We start from the raw sequence: 22,870 nt of genomic DNA, 5'->3' as shown, positions 1-22,870 counted from the left end.
TTGGGTTGGCGTATTTCGAGATTAGGATTTGTCACTCCGATTGTCGGAGAGGTATCTCTGGGCCCTCTCGGTAATGTACATCACATAAGCCTTGCAAGCATTGCAACTAATGAGTTAGTTGCGAAATGATGTATTACAGAATGAGTAAAGAGACTTGCCGGTAACGAGATTGAACTAGGTATTGAGATACCGACAATCGAATCTCGGGCAAGTAACATACCGATGACAAAGGGAACAACGTATGTTGTTATGCGGTCTGACCAATAAAGATCTTCGAAGAATATGTAGGAACCAATATGAGCATCCAGGTTCCGCTATTGGTTATTGACCAGAGATGTGTCTCGATCATGTCTACATTGTTCTCGAACCATAGGGTCCGCACGCTTAACGTTACGATGACGGTTTCATTATGAGTTTATGTATTTTGATGTACCGAAGGTTGTTCGGAGTCCCGGATGTGATCATGGACATGACGAGGAGTCTCGAAATGGTCGAGACATAAAGATCGATATATTGGAAGCCTATATTTGGATATCGAAATCGTTCCGGGTGAAATCAGGATTTTACCGGAGTACCGGAGGGGTTACCGTAACCCCCCGGGGGGTTATTGGGCTTACATGGGCCTTAAGGGAGAAGAGGAAAGGAGGCAAGAGGTGGCCGCGCGCCCCTCCCCTTCCTATTCCGAATAGGACAAGGGAAGGGGGGCGGCGCCCCCCCTTTCCTTTCCCTCTTCCTCCTCTTTCCCCTTCTCCTTATCCAACTAGGAAAGAAGGGAGTCCTACTCCCGGTGGGAGTAGGACTCCCCCTTGGTGCGCCCTCCTTGGCCGGCCGCCCCCTCCCCTTGGCTCCTTTATATACGGGGGCAAGGGGGCACCCTAGGACACACAAGTTGATCTTCGTGATCATTCCTTAGCCGTGTGCGGTGCCCCCCTCCACGATATTACACCTCGGTCATATTGTAGCGGTGCTTAGGCGAAGCCCTGGGACGGTTGAACATCAAGAGCGTCACCACATCGTCGTGCTGACGGAACTCTTCCCCGAAGCTTTGCTGCATCGGAGCCCGGGGAACGTCATCGAGCTGAACGTGTGCCAAGAACTCGGAGGTGCCGGAGTAACGGTGCTTGGATCGGTTGAACCGGGAAGACGTACGACTACTTCCTCTACGTTGTGTCAATGCTTCCGCTATCGGTCTACAAGGGTACGTAGATCACACTCTCCCCTCTCGTTGCTATGCATCACCATGATCTTGCGTGTGCGTAGGATTTTTTTTGAAATTACTACGTTCCCCAACAGTGGCATCCGAGCCTAGGTTTTATATGTTGATGTTATATGCATGAGTAGAACACAAGTGAGTTGTGGGCGATATAAGTCATACTACTTACCAGCATGTCATACTTTGGTTCGGCGGTATTGTTGGACGAAGCGGCCCGGACCGACATTACGCGTACGCTTACGCGAGACCGGTTCTCCCGACGTGCTTTGCACATAGGTGGCTTGCGGATGACAGTTTCTCCAACTTTAGTTGAACTGAGTGTGGCTACGCCCGGTCCCTGTGAAGGTTAAAACAACACCAACTTGACAAACTATCGTTGTGGTTTTGATGTGTAGGTAAGATTGGTTCTTGCTTAAGCCCGTAGTAGCCACGTAAAACTTGCAACAACAAAGTAGAGGACGTCTAACTTGTTTTTGCAGGGCATGTTGTGATGTGATATGGTCAAGACATGATGCTAAATTTTATTGTATGAGATGATCATGTTTTGTAACCGAGTTATCGACAACTGGCACGAGCCATATGGTTGTCGCTTTATTGTATGCAATGCAATTGCGCTGTAATGCTTTACTTTATCACTAAGCGGTAGCGATAGTCATGGAAGCATAAGATTGGCAAGACGACAACGATGCTACGATGGTGATCAAGGTGTCGCACCGGTGACGATGGTGATCACGACGGTGCTTCGAAGATAGAGATCATAAGCACAAGATGATGATGGCCATATCATATCACTTATATTGATTGCATGTGATGTTTATCTTTTATGCATCTTATCTTGCTTTGATTGACGGTAGCATTTTAAGATGATCTCTCAATAATTATCAAGAAGTGTTCTCCCTGAGTATGCACCGTTGCGAAAGTTCTTCGTGCTGAGACACCACGTGATGATCGGGTGTGATAGGCTCTACGTTCAAATACAACGGGTGCAAAACAGTTGCACACGCGGAATACTCAGGTTATACTTGACAAGCCAAGCATATACAGATATGGCCTCGGAACACGGAGACCGAAAGGTCGAGCGTGAATCATATAGTAGATATGATCAACATAGTGATGTTCACCAATGAAACTACTCCATCTCACGTGATGATCGGACATGGTTTAGTTGATTTGGATCACGTAATCACTTAGAGGATTAGAGGGATGTCTATCTAAGTGGGAGTTCTGAAGTAATATTATTAATTAAACTTAAATTTATCATGAACTTAGTCCTGGTAGTATTGTTGCTTCCCTGTGTTTATTTTGATATGTTCCTAGAGAAAATTGTGTTGAAAGATGTTAGTAGCAATGATGCGGATTGGATCCGTGATATGAGGTTTATCCTCATTGCTGCACAGAAGAATTATGTCCTTGATGCACCGCTAGGTGACAGACCTATTGCAGGAGCAGATGCAGACGTTATGAATGTTTGGCTAGCTCAATATGATGACTACTTGATAGTTTAGTGCACCATGCTTAATGGCTTAGAATCGGGACTTCAAAGACGTTTTGAACGTCATGGACCATATGAGATGTTCCAGGAGTTGAAGTTAATATTTCAAGCAAATACCCGAGTTGAGAGATATGAAGTCTCCAACAAGTTATATAGCTAAAAGATGGAGGAGAATCGCTCAACTAGTGAGCATGTGCTCAGATTGTCTGGGTACTACAATCGCTTGAATCAAGTGGGAGTTAATCTTCCAGATAAGATAGTGATTGACAGAATTCTCTAGTCACCATCACCAAGTTAGTAGAACTTCGTGATGAACTATAGTATGCAAGGGATGATGAAAACGATTCCCAAGCTCTTCATGATGAAATCGATGAAGGTATAAATCAAGAAAGAGCATCAAGTGTTGATGGTTGACAAGATCACTAGTTTCAAGAAAAGGGCAAAGGAAAAAAGGGGAACTTCAAGAAGAACAGCAAGCAAGTTGTTGCTCAAGTGAAGAAGCCCAAGTCTGGTCCTAAGCCTGAGACTAAGTGCTTCTACTGCAAAGGGACTGGTCACTGGAAGCGGAACTACCCCAAGTGATTGGCGGATAAGAAGGATGGCAAAGTGAACATAAGTATATTTGATATACATATTATTGATGTGTACTTTACTAGTGTTTATAGCAATCCCTCAGTATTTGATACTAGTTCAGTTGCTAAGATTAGTAACTCGAAACGGGAGTTGCAGAATAAACAGAGATTAGTTAAGGGTGAAGTGACGACGTGTATTGGAAGTGGTTCCAAGATTGATATGATCATCATCGCACACTCCCTATACTTTCGGGATTAATGTTGAACCTAAATAAGTGTTATTTGGTGTTTGCGTTGAGCATAAATATGATTTGATCATGTTTATTGTAATACGGTTATTCATTTAAGTAAGAGAATAAATTGTTGTTCTGTTTACATGAATAAAACCTCATATGGTTACACACCCAATGAAAATAGTTCATTGGATCTCGATCGTAGTGATACACATAATCATAATATTGAAACCAAAAGATGCAAAGTTAATAATGATAGTGCAACTTATTTGTGGTACTGCCGTTTAGGTCATATTGGTGTAAAGCGCATGAAGAAACTCCATACTGATGGGCTTTTGGAATCACTTGATTATGAATCAGTTGATGCTTGTGAACCATGCCTCATGGGCAAGATGACCAAGACTCCGTTCTTCGGAACAATGGAGCGAGCAACAGATTTGTTGGAAATCATACATACTGATGTATGTGGTCCGATGAATATTGAGGCTCGCGACAGGTATCATTATTTTCTGATCTTCACAGATGATTTGAGCAGATATGAGTATATCTACTTGATGAAACATAAGTCTGAAACATTTGAAAAGTTCAAATAATTTCAGGGTGAAGTTGAAAATCATCGTGACAAGAAAAGAAAAGGTTTCTATGATCTGATCGCGGAAACAAATATTTGAGTTACGAGTTTGGTCTTCAATTAAAACATTGTGGAATAGTTTCACAAACTCATGCCACCTGGAACACCACAGCATAATGGTGTGTCCGATCGTCATAACCATACTTTATTGGATATAGTGCAATCTATGATGTCCCTTACCGATCTACCACTATCGTTTTGGGGTTATGCATTAGAGACAACTGCATTCACGTTAAAAGGGCACCATCTAAATCCGTTGAGACGACACAATCTGAATTATGGTTTGGCAAGAAACCAAAGTTGTCGTTTCTTAAAGTTTTGGGTTGTGATGCTTATGTGAAAAAGTTTCATCCTGATAAGCTCAAACCCAAATCGGAGAAATATGTCTTCATAGGATACCCAAAGGAGACTGTTGGGTACACCTTCTATCACAGATCCAAAGGCAAGACATTCGTTGATAAGAATGGATCCTTTCTAGAGAAGGAGTTTCTCTCGAAAGAAGTGAGTGGGAGGAAAGTAGAAAACTTGATAAGGTAATTGTACCTTCTCCCTTATTGGAAAGTAGTTCATCACAGAAATCTGTTCTTGTGACTACTACACCAATTAGTGAGGAAGCTAATGATGATGATCATGTAGCTTCAGATCAAGTTACTATCGAATCTCGTAGGTAAACCAGAGTGAGATCCGGACCAGAGTGGTACGGTAATCCTGTTCTGGAAGTCATGTTACTAGACCATGACGAACTTGCGAACTATGAGGAAGCGATGATGAGCCCAGATTCCGCGAAATGGTTTTGAGGCCATGAAATCTGAGATATGATCCATGTATGAGAACAAAGTATGGACTTTGATGGATTTGCCCGATGATCTGCAAGCCATAGAAAATAAATGGATCTTAAGGAAGAAGACTGACGCTGACGGTAATATTACTGTCTACAAAGCTCGACTTGTCGCAAAAGGTTTTCGGCAAGTTCAAGGGATTGACTACGATGAGACCTTCTCACCCGTAGCGATGCTTAAGTCTGTCCGAATCATGTTAGCAATTGCCGCATTTTATGATTATGAAATTTGGCAGATGGATGTCAAAACTGCATTCCTGAATGGATTTCTGGAAGAAGAGTTGTATATGATGCAACCAGAAGGTTTTGTCGATCCAAAGGGAGCTAACAAAGTGTGCAAGCTCCAGCGATCCATTTATGGACTGGTTCAAGCCTCTCGGAGTTGGAATAAACGCTTTGATAGTGTGATCAAAGCATTTGGTTTTATACAGACTTTTGGAGAAGCCTGTATTTACAAGAAAGTGAGTGGGAGCTCTGTAGCATTTCTGATATTATATGTGGATGACATATTACTAATTGGAAATGATATAGAATTTCTGGATAGCATAAAGGGATACTTGAATAAGAGTTTTTCAATGAAAGACCTCGGTGAAACTGCTTACATATTAGGCATTAAGATCTATAGAGATAGATCAAGACGCTTAATTGGACTTTCACAAAGCACATACCTTGACAAAGTTTTGAAGAAGTTCACAATGGATCAAGCAAAGAAAGGGTTCTTGCATGTGTTACAAGGTGTGAAGTTGAGTAAGACTCAATGTCCGACCACTGCAGAAGATAGAGAGAAAATGAAAGATGTTCCCTATGCTTCAGCCATAGGCTCTATCATGTATGCAATGCTGTGTACCAGACCTGATGTGTGCCTTGCTATAAGTCTAGTAGGGAGGTACCAAAGTGATCCAGGAGTGGATCATTGGACAGCGGTCAAGAACATCCTGAAATACCTGAAAAGGACTAAGGATATGTTTCTCATATATGGAGGTGACAAAGAGCTCATCGTAAAAGGTTACATTGATGCAAGCTTTGACACTGATCCGGACGATTCTAAATCGCAAACCGGATACGTGTTTACATTAAACGGTGGAGCTGTCAGTTGGTGCATTTCTAAACAAAGCGTTGTAGCGGGATCTACATGTGAAGCGGAGTACATAGCTGCTTCGGAAGCAGCAAATGAAGGAGTCTGGATGAAGGAGTTCATATCCGATCTAGGTGTCATACCTAGTGCATCTGGTCCAATGAAAATCTTTTGTGACAATACTGGTGCAATTGCCTTGGCAAAGGAATCCAGATTTCACAAGAGAACCAAGCACATCAAGAGACGCTTCAATTCCATCTGGGATCTAGTCCAGGTGGGAGACATAGAGATTTGCAAGATACATACGAATCTGAATGTTGCAGACCCGTTGACTAAGCCTCTTCCACGAGCAAAACATGATCAGCACCAAGGCTCCATGGGTGTTGGAATCATTACTGTGTAATCTAGATTATTGACTCTAGTGCAAGTGGGAGACTGAAGGAAATATGCCCTAGAGGCAATAATAAAGTTATTATTTATTTCCTTATATCATGATAAATGTTTATTATTCATGCTAGAATTGTATTAACCGGAAACATAATACATGTGTGAATACATAGACAAACAGAGTGTCACTAGTATGCATCTACTTGACTAGCTCGTTAATCAAAGATGTTATGTTTCCTAACCATGAACAAAGAGTTGTTATTTGATTAACAGGATCACATCATTAGGTGAATGATCTGATTGACATGACCCATTCCATTAGCTTAGCACCCGATCGTTTAGTATGTTGCTATTGCTTTCTTCATGACTTATACATGTTCCTATGACTATGAGATTATGCAACTCTCGTTTGCCGGAGGAACACTTTGTGTGCTACCAAACGTCACAACGTAAATGGGTGATTATAAAGGTGCTCTACAGGTGTCTCCAAAGGTACATGTTGGGTTGGCGTATTTCGAGATTAGGATTTGTCACTCCGATTGTCGGAGAGGTATCTCTGGGCCCTCTCGGTAATGCACATCACATAATCCTTGCAAGCATTGCAACTAATGAGTTAGTTGCGAAATGATGTATTACAGAATGAGTAAAGAGACTTGCCGGTAACGAGATTGAACTAGGTATTGAGATACCGACGATCGAATCTCGGGCAAGTAACATACTGATGACAAAGGGAATAACGTATGTTGTTATGCGTTCTGACCGATAAAGATCTTCGTAGAATATGTAGGAACCAATATGAGCATCCAGGTTCCGCTATTGGTTATTGACCGGAGACGTGTCTCGGTCATGTCTACATTGTTCTCGAACCATAGGGTCCGCACGCTTAACGTTACGATGACAGTTTCATTATGAGTTTATGTATTTTGATGTACCGAAGGTTGTTCGGAGTCCCGGATGTGATCATGGACATGACGAGGAGTCTCGAAATGGTCGAGACATAAAGATCGATATATTGGAAGCCTATATTTGGATATCGGAATCGTTCCGGGTAAAATCGGGATTTTACCGGAGTACCGGGGGGGGGGGGGTTACCGGAACCCCCCGGGGGGTTATTGGGCCTACATGGGCCTTAAGGGAGAAGAGGAAAGGAGGCAAGAGGTGGCCGCGCGCCCCTCCCCTTCCTAGTCCGAATAGGACAAGGGTAGGGGGGCGGCGCCCCCCTTTCCTTTCCCTCTTCCTCCTCTTTCCCCTTCTCCTTATCCAACTAGGAAAGAAGGGAGTCCTACTCCCGGTGGGAGTAGGACTCCCCCTTGGCGCGCCCTCCTTGGCCGGCCGCCCCCTCCCCTTGGCTCCTTTATATACGGGGGCAAGGGGGCACCCTAGGACACACAAGTTGATCTTCGTGATCGTTCCTTAGCCGTGTGCGGTGCCCCCCTCCACGATATTACACCTCGGTCATATTGTAGCGGTGCTTAGGCGAAGCCCTGCGACAGTTGAACATCAAGATCGTCACCACGCCGTCGTGCTGACGGAACTCTTCCCCGAGGCTTTGCTGGATCAGAGCCCGAGGAACGTCATCGAGCTGAACGTGTGCCAAGAACTCGGAGGTGCCGGAGTAACAGTGCTTGGATCGGTTGAACCGGGAAGACGTACGACTACTTCCTCTACGTTGCGCCAACGCTTCCGCTGTCGGTCTACAAGGGTACGTAGATCACACTCTCCCTTCTCGTTGCTATGCATCACCATGATCTTGCGTGTGCGTAGGAATTTTTTTGAAATTACTACGTTCCCCAACAACTGCTGCCCACGAGCATCGAACCTCCGACCAGGTCGCATCACGGGGAGGCGCGCGACTCAACGAGAGCTCGGGGCAGTCGGAGCAACGCGGGGAGGCGGCGACTCGACGGGAGCTCCGGGCAGTCGGAGCAGCGTGGGGAGGCGGCGACTCGATGGGAGCTCGGGAGGAGCACAAGCAGCGATTTCTTCAAGATCCAGATCTTGCAACAGAGCCATTGTTGTGATGAGAGAGATTGCAACAACAGGCCAGTTGCAAAAACTAGTGGTGGTGGCCATGGGGCACATGGCGTGCAGAGAAGGTGATGAATGCGGGGCTGTGATCCGCCGGATGATCTATAGAGTTTCCCATATAAATTACATTGGACTATTACTAGTGTACATGAACATTGCTTAGGGAAATTGGCTGCTGATGTTAAATTCACTAGTGTACATTGCTTAGAGTTAACAACACAAAGGATATTCTCCTTGGGTGGTGGTAACTCTATAAAAAACTTTTCTTAGGCTATTTATACTATAATCATGGGGAAAACTCGGTATTGTTGTCACAAATATAGTTTAATATTTCTGAAGATATTAAGCTGTTTTATGTAATTTATTGCTTTAGATGCACCGAGTCCATGAGTTATTCCCTTTGAACTTTTGCCTGTATATAGGTGAATGGCTTCCATTCGTTCATTCATCTGTCTTAAATATATGTAGAACATGTGATTCAAGATGAACAATGTAACTTTTGACCTCTTGCATCCACATATGGCTTTTTTTTTCTCAAGTAACACTTTAGGACCTATTAGGTGTACAATCACTTTCTGATGCATATGCAGTTCTTGTAAAGAATCATAAAAATGGAGAATGAAACCATCTTCCTTTTGACTTGTAATAACATGGAAGCTTGGCACTCTCCTCCATGTTTGGACTTGTCAGCATTTTATCTTGTCAACAATTGGAACATATTCTTGTTTTGTTTGTTGTTACTGATAGCGTGACAGGAATACGGATCTGCTATTGCTTACTGCTATTTTTTTAAACTAGACTAGATACAGATTGTAAAATCGATCCGAGGTCATTTGTGTTTAAGTACAACAAATTTCGAAACCTGAGGTAAGAGGTTAGGCTTGAGAGGGTCTTTTTTCGGCAACTTCAAACCATGTAACTAACCTGCCTTTTTTTTGTTTTCCATGTTTGATCAGATATTGTGGCCATCTGATGATACTCTGGAGCTACCCTTGCATTTCAACATTTCACACACTAGTTCTTTGATTGCCTGTGGCATTGCCATGGATGCTAATGTATGTTCATTGTCCTTGTGACAGCTATAAGTGAGAAAGACACGGCCATGTTTCTGTTGCTGTGAAAGTTATTCAGTTGATAGTGCTATGTCATGTCCCGTTTCAGATTGGCATCGATATTGAAGAAAACAAGCGGAAGAAAACCAAGAGTATTTTATCTCTTGCTCGTCGTTTTTTTACCCCTTCGGGAACTGATTATCTCGCTGAGATTTCTGATTCGTATGTTCAGGAAAAGGAATTCTTCAAACTATGGACTCTTAAAGTTAGCGAGGCTCTCTTTAGCCATCTACTACATAGCCCTTCCGTATGCAACCACTTCATTGCGCGTACATTGTGTAGAACATTGAGAAGTTATGGCATTTCTTACTAAAAGGCTAGAATATATCATTGCGCGTACGTAGTCTAAGATATCACCTAAATGATTAAAACACACTATGCATAAATAGTTAGTAGGTAGTGTATATACATCAGGTTTAATGTGACCCATCCAAGCATGCATTATTTAGGCCGTTTAATGGCAATACTGAAGAAAAACATACATGATTTCAGGATTATAACAGTAAACAACTCGTATCTTTGGACAAGAGGAATGCTAGAACACAAATTAATTTTATGCAAATCAATCGTTAAAATATCTGAACCAAAAAATAAATAGAACTAACCTCATTCTCCTAGTTGACTTTGTTTTTGTTTGCTATAGAAATGTAGGTTTGATACATGTAGCTAGTGCTAACATGCTGCACCACATATAATTATGTTTAATAAATCAAATTGAAGCACACGTATGGGCATCTTATGAATGGTCCACTTGCCAAAAAGGAATCTTATGAGAAGAATTAGCACCAAAATTGGGTTTACACCAAATATTGCCCTATTTTGAATTAAATATTCACAATTCTGGTTACTGATACGATGTTGCAAAATAAATTTCTTACATGAAAGCATTATTGATATCTAAATTTATAGGAAGCATATGTAAAGGCTCTTGGATTGGGTTTGTCAAGCGCTCCACTCAATGGATTTTCAATCAAGTTGGAAACAAGCAAGGGAATTTGGGTTTCTAAGGTATGCAGTTTCGACCTTCCCCCTCTGTTGGTTTTTTAACATATAATACATGTGTGAGAAAGCTTCAGAACCAATGGTCAGATGTCATGTTAAGAAAATTTTATCAGGAAAAGAGTGCTGCTATAAAACAACCGGGATAGCATCTCACCCTCTGTTTTGTCCATCTCTGTCAGCGGTTGAAATGTAATATGCCCCGCCACTCTCTCACACATATCCTGTCAACCTTGTTTTCTCACTGCACGGGCTCCACTATGTTCCAAAATATTCAATAGAAGTTTCACAAATGTTTTGCAAATTTTGACACGTATTCTGCAGTAGGTTAATCAGGTTTTGTCGTAGTCCAAACTAAGTTTCACAAAACAATTCAATACATTTTACATGGATCAGAACCAATCCAATAAATTTGAGAAGACTCGCGGTTGTTTGACCTTTCCTTTATCATTTATCAGATGTGTTTCACATTTCATGGTCCCATTCAAGATTCACAATAAATTCTCAAATTTCACAGAAGTGTCACATATTTACTAGCAGAAATCAATATTTCAACAGAAAAATAACGGGGTAAATCTCCAAATAAGAAAGCAAAATAAGAAGCAAGCAGAAATTAATATTACACGCGTGAGGTCTACCATGTGCTGTGCAATCACGCCAACACAATTAAACCATTGCCTGCACACGGAATCAAAAGTAGATGCCTACCCTGTTTTTTGGCTTTTGCATGGTAACACCGTCCTTTCTTTTTGGTTAGGGAAAAAGTGTCTGGTTTTTATGTATCATAGGACATCACATAAGTCTGGTGCATTATGTTATTACTCCCTCCGTTCCTAAATATAAGCCTTTTTAGAGATTCCAATATAGACTAGATGCGGAGCAAAATGCGTGAATCTACACTCTAAAATGTGTCTATATATATCCGTATGTAGTCCGTATTGAAAACTCTAAAATATCTTATATTCAAAAATGGAGGAAGTACAACTTAACAGTAAATCATTTTTATTGATCTGCCTTGACTCTCGTTGAATTTTCCAGGCATCAAAAGTATGTGACGATTCTAACTCTAGGTGTGATCATTTGTCTGAGAATTGGCTATTTGCACTCGCAGAGCTAAATAGTTCTCATTACATGGCAGTTTGTATGGAGGATGACTCCAGATGTCAAGGTTTGTATTGCCAGCCTGGGGACAAAGGGTTTGGTTCGCTTGTTCTTTCAGTCACACCATTATTACTATTGATGTATATATGTTTCAGGTCCTGAAAATAGTCCAGCGCTAGTAGGATTAAAAGCATGGAAGACTATACCATTTGTAGAAGACACACTTGTCTCTGGAACAGAAGCTGTAAAACGTATTGCTTGACTACGTCATGCTGTTGACCGTACGATTTCACCAGATCACAATATGATGCAAGATTTGGTATTTTCATCAGGTTGCACCAAGTAGGATGCTAAACATTGATAATTCTTGATGCATCAGTTAACTCTCTATGCCCGCAATATTTGGGGCGCTCAGGAAAGTTGCAGGTTCTGCTTCGCTTCTTCCCTCCTGTTGGTTCCCTGCGGCAGTCGTTTTTTTATCGGTCTGGTTCGGCTTATGTACTTGCTGCCAGATTGCTCATTGCTGATTTTTGGCAAAAAGAAAAAAAATGTCTTCTTCAATTATCTGAAAAGCTCAGGGTGATCACTCATGTGATTTTCAGGAGTATTAGAAAAATCAACTTTACAAATAATTGTCCGTATTCTCTTGTGTTGAAACTGAAGTACTGAACCGAAGATCTTAGGACACTGTTTTTACTTTGCGGGCAAATGGGAATTGTATTCCATAATAATTATAGGGTTACAATCAACTGGCAAGAGATCATCTCAGGCTGCAAGTGGGACGCTAAGCGGGATGGCCGCGTCCACCCCACAATTGCCGCATACGGTAAGTGGGATACCCGCGAAAGCCCGCATATTGTTAAGTGGGTATGTGGGTTTAGTGGGATAGCCCGCATCCCGGTCAAGTTTTGTCGATCGAGCAGGTGCTGTTCGCGGAAGAAGCCTGGACACGTACGTACGTGCAAATGAAACGCCATTGGCCTGGTGGAAGGAGCCTGGGTACATACGTACGGGCAACTGAAATGCCATTGGCCTGGTGGGTAGCACTGCAGCTAGGTACTGTACGTGCCTTCTACCTACCGCAACGACGCCATCGAGGACGAGGGGGAGGTGCAGGCGGCGTGTGTCCCGCCGCGACAGGCCCCAGGGCGATTAGTCGCCGCTGCTACTGCTCGATACTCGATTCATGGCCTCATGGGGCACAACAGGGGCTCGCTGATGACAGCTGGAACCAGACATGGGAACGGCCAGCGCGGCGCTGCGGTCTCCATGAAGGAACTGGACGGCGGTGTTGAGGCCTCGGCGGAGCAGGATGGTGGCGGCGCCCTAATCTCCACTGCGTCATCGCGAGATGTGGGCGCCGCGGAACAGCCCACATATCTCACATATTCAACTGCTCTATCTGTGGGTGTCCACGAAGGCTGATTATGTGGGCACCATGGGCAGCCCGTGTCCACTTGCAGTCTGAAGATCATCAATACACATATGGCTTCTCTGAAACCAAACAATAGTACAACATTCTGCACAGCTGTAATTGGCCAGACAATCTACTACTTCATTTTGACCCTTACAAATTTTCTGGGGAATAAATTCCCTCTCCTCCATCAGAGCCTTGATCTCAGCTAGCAAGTGCCCGTAAGCTCACCGTGGGAGATTCTCATTTGATAAGAATAAGATGGACAATGACTCAATTGAATCTTAGGACAATGTTGGATGTGAACAATTATTTGTAAAGCTGACGAGTTTAGCACATCCAACACATCAGCCCTTCAAATATAAACAACAACACATATATAACAACAACATTTATAAATAACAGCAGCACAACAACATCACAACAATGTAAAACAGCAACACAACTGCACATATAACAGCAGCACATCAGCACAACATCAGATATAGTAATAGGTCCATAACTACCACATATAGGTTCATAAGTACCACACATAGGTTCCATACAAGCAACAAGTCACATATAGAAGCAAGCTACTGCCATACAAGCAACAATATACTCCAACAATGAAATGAGCTCCACCGGTCGAAGGCGTCCGCGATGAAAACCTACAAGTTCGGGAGCACAAGCATGAGTTTACAAGTTGAAAGCAAACGGTCGAGAAACACGATCATTAGCTTATTACAAGTTCGGAAGCAAGCATATTAGGAACTAACCTCGAGTTACTGTTGTTGAGAGGTCGAAGTGCCATGAGCCGTCTCCAGACTTCCAAGAACATGGCCAGACGCACCTCCTGGCATATTGTTTGATCCAACACTCGGATTGAGCTATAAACATTAGACGGTTAGATATATTAGGTAAGAATGAAAATGGTATTCAAAAGTACGGAAAGAAGCCAACTAGATCAATAAGGTAGCAAATAACCTTGGGCTTAAATATCTCATCATATAGTAATGCTTTGATGTCTTTGTCATTTATACGCTACAAATAATGAGAATAACTCGTCAACTGCTATGTATAGTAGACTTCTATAGTCGCAAGCAAATATCAGGACGCAACTTTCTAAGGAAACTAACTAACCATTCAAATGAGTAACATATATAAAGACAATGTACTTGTTGAGTAACAAAATATAGAACCAAAGGTTACTGGCAAATGAAATCAATGGATGTCTTAATTATCAATTAGTGCCTGATTATTAGAGAGAATTAAAAAGGTTGAGAATATCATTGAAACGATATGATGCATCAAGTACCACCTTTTTCTTCTCCGCAACCTCTTTGTAGCGTTTAAAAAAATCCTCAAATTCGTTGTCACTGATCTCATATCCAAGCTACACATTTGGCAAAAAGGTGTCACTATAAAATCGGGAAAAGAAGACCTCCTGCTGTAACTTGAAAATGAAGGTCAAGAAGACCTCTTAGAGCAATACCTCCACTAGTACAGATCTAACAGCATGCCTTCCACTGAAAAAGAATATCAGAAAGCATAATTACAAATGGGAATATGTAATCTAATATCGAGTTTGGCTAATCTAAAAGAGTAAACATGGCAGATACATTCGACCTCAGTAACTCTAGAACACCTTGACGATTTATACATATAGTAAAGAAACAAAAAGTAGTGGAGGTTTCCTCTATGAGAAGTGATCCATGTTCAACTTCATGAATATATAGTATGTCATAGATTTTAGTATAAAAGCGAATGGTTTATCATATTATATAAATACTCAAAGTGTAAGCGTTTGGATTAGGCCATTGGAACGTGCACCAATTACTAGAGTTCATCAAAGAGATGAAAACCAAGGGACATCACAGAAGATTCTTTGCACTACATTAACCATGGGGGTGGGGGTGACACTTGCATGATACCTCAGCTTCCCAAGAACAATACCGGAGTCGTTGGCACGTGTTAAACCAATATCATCAGGTGATATTATTTCATAAGTTCCTTTGTATTTAAGCATCCCATCCTGAAAAAATACCCGACAAAATTTAGATTTAGCCATTTAGTTCATGAACCAACCTGAAATTATATAACAGTAAAATATATATAACAATGATGCACACCGACAGGGAATGAAAATTAGCACATCTTAGAATGAGCATCCAAGGTATAGTTTATACTAAATGCGATTAATCAATCACAAATGAACTAAAATAATCTCCCAAGTTAACTACATTCACAAAAAAAATTGATTGCCCCATGTTTATTACAGTTAAGCTAAGTTTTCCTAGTCGTCACATGCATGTAAACAGATGGCAGAAGCATTCAAATTCGCAAAAATATTGTTAAGCGGTAAACTGTATAGTCATAAATAAGAACCAAAGTTACAAAATCGAATTAACATAATGAAGCGAACTGGAGTTATGCTATAAAAACGGAAGATGTCAACCCATCCATACTAAAAAGCCCATCTAGGAAATTCAATGGTAATAAGAAACTGCAAAATTAGTCACCTGATGAATTCCACTTTCATGAGCAAAGGCATTGGCACCAACAATAGCTTTATGAGGTTGTACGTGAAGTCCACTGTACTCTTGTACCTAGAATAGTTAGACCATTTTTCACAAGAAATTTCAGTTTGTAAGAAATGCAAAAGGTATCCGAAAAAAGCGTCCATGACACAAAATTGTACCATTTTGCTTGTCATAGTAATATGGTGGGTATTAATTCCAGTATACATGCCATCTAAGAGTTCCGGGCGACATTTAAGTGCCATGACAACCTGAAATTGTGTCAAATATTAGACATGTAGCTAGCAAGTACTGAAGCCATATCGGACCACATTCCTAAACTTTACAACTCATTCAAACGAGCATGAATTTTGCAAAAAAAAAGAAGAAAAAGAAGAAGAACATGAAGCCGTGCCCAGAAATATTATAGGGCACACCTCCTCCAACGCAGCATTTCCAGCTCTTTCACCGATACCATTAATAGTAACCTCTAACTGCCGTGCTCCCGCATATGCACCCTAGAGGCTAGTGAAATTAGTAGTGGCATGATTAGACAAATGATAATATTAGGTGGTACAAATAAATGAAGGGAGTACCGCCAATGTGTTGGCAGTTGCAAGGCCAAGGTCATTATGGCAATGAGTAGAAATAATGGCATTATCAATCCCAGGAGTATTAGCTTTTATGTCAGCAATTAATTTGCCGTATTCAACAGGAAGATTAGACCCAACAGTATCCGCAATGGTGATGGTTGTTGCTCCAGCTTGTATGACTTCCTCTAGAATATGATAAAGGAACTCTTTATTTGACCTGGATGACAAACAGAAACCGATCATGACATACGCGTATGCACACAATTATGAACCACCATAAAATAACTTATTTCCCTCAAAATAAGAAAATAACTTACTACTATATTACAAAGAATAATCGAATTAAACTAAGTAATCACTTTCCATATCGAAAAATATGTCAAATGAAACCACAAAATTATATTTATATTTATCTATAGAACCACAATATATGACGTCTGTTCCGTTTTTAAGCGATAGATACGAATGCCTTCCTACCCCCCTTTAATTACATGCATGTATGTATTAGAATGACTCCCTCTTCTTCCTATGTACATTTTTTTTGCAGGGAAATACTTTGTATTACTTAAATACTAGTAGGATTACACTCAGCATGACATTGTTCGACGACCTCATCAGGTCCTGATCCTAGCCAGACGATAGTACGTCTATGTAATCTACCAAAGTTCCCCAACAAATGGCTTGCCTGATTTTGAGCACGATGTACATGAGTAATACAGATATTTTACTTTTTATTTCATTTAAACGACGACAAGTAATTTGGAACGGAGGGAGTACTATAAATGTGAACCGTGATCTATCAATGTCACTGGCCTTCAAAAGATTGGATGCCTCCAGACAATCCGTTTCCACAGCAATAGGGAGATTACTCCATTGTAAAGCCAGATTCAAGCCTTCATTTAATGCAAGCAACTCGGCTTGCAAAGCATCATGGCATGAGAAGAACTGTCGGCAGGATCTATAAATGATTGTGCCTGCGTCCTCCCTTAGCACCATGTCACTTCCCGCTGAGTTGTCACATGGATCAAACGAACCCATCACAATTTAGCTTGACCCATCCTTGCTTCAGTGGCTCCCAACAGCGAGTGGCCTCACATGGGTCAACAGAGGCATACTAGATTGGAAAATCATTTTCACATTAAAAAAATCATTCGCGATGAGACCTTCAAAACTAGATATCATGTTTGGTCGAGCTGATGCATAGAAGGATGCCATTTTAGAGAATAGATCTACTGATTATTGCTACCATATGAAACATTCAGATTGATGATTGAAAATTGTGCTATATTTCTATAACTAATATTCAATGGTTTGCCGGTTAACTTTTTTTCTTTGCTTTTAAATACATATTTTACTTTAATCGCTCATGGAAAATTATTATTTATTTTTTTCGTGCCAATTTAACTTGCGTGGACCGTGACAAAATTTCCTTTTTAACGCCATGGCAAATTTCACTTTACATCCATGATTTTTTTTTTATTTTCATCTTTTATGGGACCGTGGTAAATTTACTCTATGAAACATGGCAATTACTACCAAACAATATATGATATGCTTTTTCGTGTTCTACATGATGGCGATTTTTTAATCCACATTTTTTGTGTCTTTATGTATATAGTAAAATACCTCACAATTTTTAATGCATATTTTTTGTCACTCTACCGATGCAAATTACCATGACTTTTCCTTTCTTGTGCTATTGATTTTTTTTTTTGAACCATGGCAAACGTTGCTTTAAAGATGATGACAATCTCTTTTTTCATGGTCTATTGACATTTTTTGTTTTCGAACCATGGAAAATTTTACTAAAACAATCCAAGGTATATTTTTTTCATTCTATGTATGTCAAGTTTATTTCCCTTTATTTTTGGGCCATGGCACCTTTTTCATAGCATGGCAAAAAACTGGGCTTTATTAGTCACAACAAAAGAATGAGCGAGTGATCTTAAAAAAGAAGCAAAGACTGAGTTTTTTTGGGCCAACTCCAACGCACGATCCATCTTGTCCGTGTTTGTCTGTTTGGCTTCCAAATAAACAGACGATACGACCCAATGCGTGATCGGATCCGCATAATTTGTCCGGTTAACGTCCCGCCCGCCCTATTTTCGGCACAAACCTGCGCCTGGTTTGCGTCCACACAAACGGCGAAGGGACGCGCACGCGATTGCTCCTCGTCCGCCTTGGGGACGCATGGCGGCCGTCCAACTACCTCGACCTCCCAAAATTAATACGCATGCGCGGCGAGCCCCATCTGTCAGCCACCCAACTGGTGGGTCGTCGTCCTTCTTAATGTGGAAGCCGTGGACCGGCCAGTCCACAGCTTCCACTTCCAAGCCCGCCTGCCTCCTCCTCCCCCAACACGAGGTAGCAAACCCTAGCCGATGCCGTCGCTTCCACCTCCTCGCTGGCGCCATGGGCTGGCATTGGGATCAACAAGGGGAAGCACGACCATCAGGCCGGCTCCTCCTCTGGTCGCCGCCGCACCAACAGGTCTGCGCCGCCCGCACCACCTTCTCCGCCTGCACTACCTGCTCCGCCCGCGTTTGAGATCGCGCCTCCAGCGGCCGGGCATCGCAATAGGCCGCACGTCCACGCCGACGTCTGTCGGCGCTACTGGGAGACCGCGACGCCACTCCAGTGGGGAGATATCGACCTCCCCAACAACTGGCATCTCTCCACCGATCGTGTGTCGATCCCACCAGTGTCGGTGAGCGGCCGCGCCCGCCGCGACGAGATCAACCGACGCCAGATCCCGCTTGCCAGAGGATCTGCTCTACGACCCCGGCTACGCCATGGATTCACCACTATGGGATACGGGGCTTCGCGACGAGCACGAACTATGGCGACAATCCTTTTTCGTCGGTCATCCTCCGAGCCCGCGCCCTGCTCATGCTGACAGCCCGCCCCAAACGCGCGGTCGTAGGCGTGTGCGCGACGTCAGGCCGACGCCATCTCCGTCCCCGTCATCGCTCCCGCCACCTCCCATGACCGAGGAGGAGGAGGCCGAGCTCATGAGACATGTCATGGAGGATTCCATGAACACCCACGACGAGCGTCAATGGGAGGGCCTCGAAACCATGATGGCCCTCTTTGTGGCCGGCAACGTGGCCATCCCGGAGCTAGACATGGCCGTCAAGGAGGAGGTGCGGGAGGAGGAGGTGCAGGAGGAGGAGGAGGTGGAGGAGCCCCCCATTGCCACGTGGAACCCGCATCTGGTGGGCCAGCGGCGGAGCTGGTTGTGCACGACGCCGAGATGGTCGCCTCAGTGGGTGTCAGCCCATGGTCAGTCATGTCGCCGCGGTCACCAGAGCAGGAGTAGGAGCCACGGGAGGAGGTGGTGCAGGCGCCTTCTGCCCACCTTGGGTAGTCACCTCCGTACGATCGACCTCACCGGCGACGACGACAAGTAGGACAGTGGCTCCTGAAGATGGCGGTAGGCACGGGCGACAGATCTTTATCTAGTTAATTTATGTCTTTTATAAAGTTTTAGTTTAATTAAGAACTGCGTTGAATTTGGATACTATGAACGTGTGGACGGTTTGGGATGAGTCGTGCCGATTGGGCGCATCTATGGCCGCACGACCGCAAGCGAACGGCGGCGTCCGTTTTCCTGTTCCAAACAGACGAAAGAGACGTTCGTTTAGAGTCGTGCGTTAGAGTTTGCCTTAGTCCCAGACGAAATTGGGTTTTTTTTCTTCAGTAAAAAGACCTGCAGAGCGCTGGGAGGGTGTTCAGGGTGAGGGGTTTTTGATGTCGTTCCATCGACCGACCTCCTAGTAGGGTATACTTGATAATAGTCCAAAAAATTTGAATCGTACGCATACCTGCCGGAGTCTTCGGGGCAGAACTCTACATCGGGGCATCCAAGAGCGCCCGCGTAGGCCACCATCTCCCTGGCGATGGCCACCACCTGCTCGGGCGTCTTCCGCAGCTTGTGCTGCATGTGGATCTCGCTCGTGGCGATGAAGGTGTTGATGCGGGGGCGCCGGGCGTGCTTCACGGCATCCCACGCAGCATCGATGTCCCTCTTGTTGCACCGGGCGAGGCCGCCGATCACGGGGATGTGGCCGCCGACGGGCGTGTTCCCAACCTCGATGGCGATGGAGCGCACGGCGCGGAAGTCGTCCGGTGAGGAGGCCGGGAAGCCCGCGTCGATGACGTCGACGCCGAGGAGCGCGAGCTGGCGCGCGACGACGAGCTTCTCGGCGCTGGTCATGGTGGCCCCCGGGGACTGCTCGCCGTCGCGGAGCGTGGTGTCGAAGATGCGGATGTAGTTGGGGTCGTCGATGCGGCTGGGGACGTACTCGGGCCGCCGGCGCGGCGCCGCAGGGGAGGCCCGGGCGGACGCGTGGGAGACCCGACGGTTTGCAGCGACGGTGAAGCCATGAGAGAGGAGGCGGCAGGAGGGGAAGGAGTGGGACGCTGGTGCGAGGTTGGGGGAGCCGAAGGTGGTTGCCGCGGTGCTCATTCCAACTCGGAGTGAGTAAATCCGCGGTAGGTGTATATGGGCACTGTACGATGGCTTTCATTGTACTAGTACTTGTCTTATTTATTATTGAATCGGTTCCCAAAACTGACTAAGGGCCATTTCTTTTAGGAGATTCTACCAGAATCGATCCCTCATCATTCCATATGTTTTTTACAATCCTAGCTAATTAGACCTTAACTAGATAGGATTATAAGAAAAATATGGAGTGGAGATTCTAGGAGAAGCTTGGGAGGGGGGCGATTCTGGAAGAATCGCCGAAAAATACTGGCCCTAAGGAGAGCAAGCTGCTGGGAGTCATAAGGGCATGTACAATGTGATCGATAAGATAGTCTTATCTTAAGTTTTGTATGTAATTTAAAGATATTCCATTTATTTTTATATACAAGGCCACTATGGAATATGGTTCTGTCTTGGATTACTGTTGGTGGCCTTGTATTACTATGGAATATGGTTCTGTCTAGGATTACTGTTGGTGGCCTTGTATTACAGTAATCAAAGAAAGAGTTACCTATATTTTCGAGTAACATAGGTAGTAATATACATGCCACATCAACAAAAAAGATGATATGTAATGTAATTAAAGAAGAGAAAGACAAATAGAGTAACATAATATGTTACAATCACATAGCGCTTTCCAATGCAAAATAAGTTTACAAATCAATAAATGTTGACATGTACTCCCTCCATCCTAAAATTCTTGTCTTAAATCTTCTATATCTAAATAGCTAGCCCCCACTAAGATATTTCTCTCAACATGCAAGTATGCCACCTCATCATTCAACATGCATAAGAAAAAGTCCACCTCAACATGCAACTATGCATATTAAAAATCCACTACAACATGCATGCATGTAAAATTCCATTTTATTATGCTATTTATATTTAATTCTTATATACTTTCAGAAATTATTGTTTCAAGAATTCATGTTCCATATAATCAAAATCTCATTGAAATATTGCAAACATTCCCGCAACAACGTGCGGGGCATCATCTAGTTTGTTTAGATATCTAAACAAATATAAGACAAGAATTTTGAGACGGAGGGAGTATGTTACTACAACTATGACACTTTCCACTATGAAGGTAGTAACATAGACTAGTAATATATATATATATATATATATATATATATATATATTCTAAATTACTTCTCACTATGACTAGCCTAAGAGTATGGTTAATAGTGTAGCCAACAACCGGCTATATAAAGTTACCACATCATCTATAGCCAACATATATACTAGCTACTCCTTGTCGACAAGGATGCTCATTTACTTGGAGAAGCTTAATGCATGGGAGGGATCTGTTATCACATGAGGGTTGGTCTGGAGAGTAGATGACGACTCTACAATCAATGTACATCATAGTAATTGGATTCCCAGGGGCGGGAGCATGGCACCACTGGGTGTTCTGTTCGTCCCAAACTTGACAAAAGTGACAAATTTCCTAAAGTTACAATCCTCTGGGTGGGATGTCGACAAACTGAACCGGGTGTTCTCTGAAGGAAACGTTGCAGATATCAAAAATATTGTCCTCGATGGGCAGGGGAAAAAGGACTACAGGGCTTGGAATTTCACCGGCACTTTACAGTCCGCTCGACATATCATCTAGGCATGTCGCTCAAGGCAGCCAAAATGGCACATGCAACGGGATCCTCATCAATGGATGATCATAAAAGTTGGGATGGGCTGTGGTCTGCTGACCTGTAGAACAAGATTAAAATACATGCATGACGCATGCGATGTAATGAACTGGCTGTCGGCATGGAACTTAATCGACGAAGAATCAAGTCTGGAGTTTTCTGTGCGGTGTGTGGCTGGGAGGAGACTATCATCGATAGATTCTGGCCTTCACATAGGCCTCCACATAGGCCTTATGCTAGATGGATTTTAGGATGGCCTGCTGCTCCGTCATTTTTTTTAATTGGGCGAAGGCAAACTCCGTCTCCACCTGCTCCATGTTGAAACCCGGCAACTCTGACTTCGGCTGCTCTCCCTCCTCCACCTTCATCAGTGCCAGTTCCTCTTTCCCTGCTCCTCCTCCTCCGGCTCCGGCGAGTTTGGAGGCAGCCCGCGTGTGGCCTGTCTCGCCCATATCTCCAGCTGGATCTCATATCGACGCTCCGGCGTGAGCATTACATAGTAGGTGATCTTCCTCCAGACCACGGTGGAGCGTTGGAGCATGGGCAGAGCGCCGG

The 22,870-nt window shown here is 43.4% G+C and overlaps 1 protein-coding gene and 1 pseudogene across 2 annotated transcripts; one reads left to right on the top strand and one right to left on the bottom strand.

Moving 5' to 3' along the window:
• The first annotated feature begins 8,512 nt into the window (after positions 1-8,512).
• Positions 8,513-11,943, top strand: LOC123153176 (L-aminoadipate-semialdehyde dehydrogenase-phosphopantetheinyl transferase-like; annotated as a pseudogene).
• A 1,606-nt stretch (positions 11,944-13,549) lies between these two features.
• LOC123151239 (2-isopropylmalate synthase 2, chloroplastic-like) lies at positions 13,550-20,671 on the bottom strand. 2 transcript variants are annotated; one of them, XM_044570985.1, is made up of 11 exons: positions 20,008-20,671; positions 16,187-16,400; positions 16,028-16,108; positions 15,773-15,862; positions 15,594-15,680; positions 15,006-15,106; positions 14,567-14,600; positions 14,393-14,467; positions 14,059-14,115; positions 13,851-13,961; positions 13,550-13,742 (listed from the first exon to the last, which is right to left on the bottom strand). In XM_044570985.1, the coding sequence occupies exons 1-10, from the start codon at positions 20,649-20,651 to the stop codon at positions 13,857-13,859; spliced, it is 1,488 nt and encodes a 495-aa protein (XP_044426920.1). In that variant the 5' UTR covers positions 20,652-20,671; the 3' UTR covers positions 13,550-13,742; positions 13,851-13,856. The 2 variants fall into 2 exon arrangements, with proteins under 2 accessions (XP_044426920.1, XP_044426921.1); XM_044570986.1 differs by lacking the exon at positions 14,059-14,115.
• Between the last annotated feature and the right edge of the window lie 2,199 nt (positions 20,672-22,870).

The sequence above is a fragment of the Triticum aestivum genome, chromosome 7A, assembly GCF_018294505.1.
Source record: "Triticum aestivum cultivar Chinese Spring chromosome 7A, IWGSC CS RefSeq v2.1, whole genome shotgun sequence".
NCBI lineage: Eukaryota > Viridiplantae > Streptophyta > Magnoliopsida > Poales > Poaceae > Triticum > Triticum aestivum.
The sequence above is the reverse complement of the archived record's forward strand: the minus strand, read 5'-3'. Positions and strand labels throughout refer to the sequence as shown.

Excerpts from the sequence above, each read along its gene's own strand:
- LOC123151239 (XM_044570985.1), bottom strand. The coding sequence starts at position 20,651 with ATGAGCACCGCGGCAACCACCTTCGGCTCCCCCAACCTCGCACCAGCG. Across the intron at positions 16,109-16,186 it reads CAACTGCCAACACATTGGCG|GGTGCATATGCGGGAGCACG; the intron begins GTACTCCCTTCA and ends ACTAGCCTCTAG. Across the intron at positions 14,468-14,566 it reads TTAGATCTGTACTAGTGGAG|CTTGGATATGAGATCAGTGA; the intron begins GTATTGCTCTAA and ends CCAAATGTGTAG.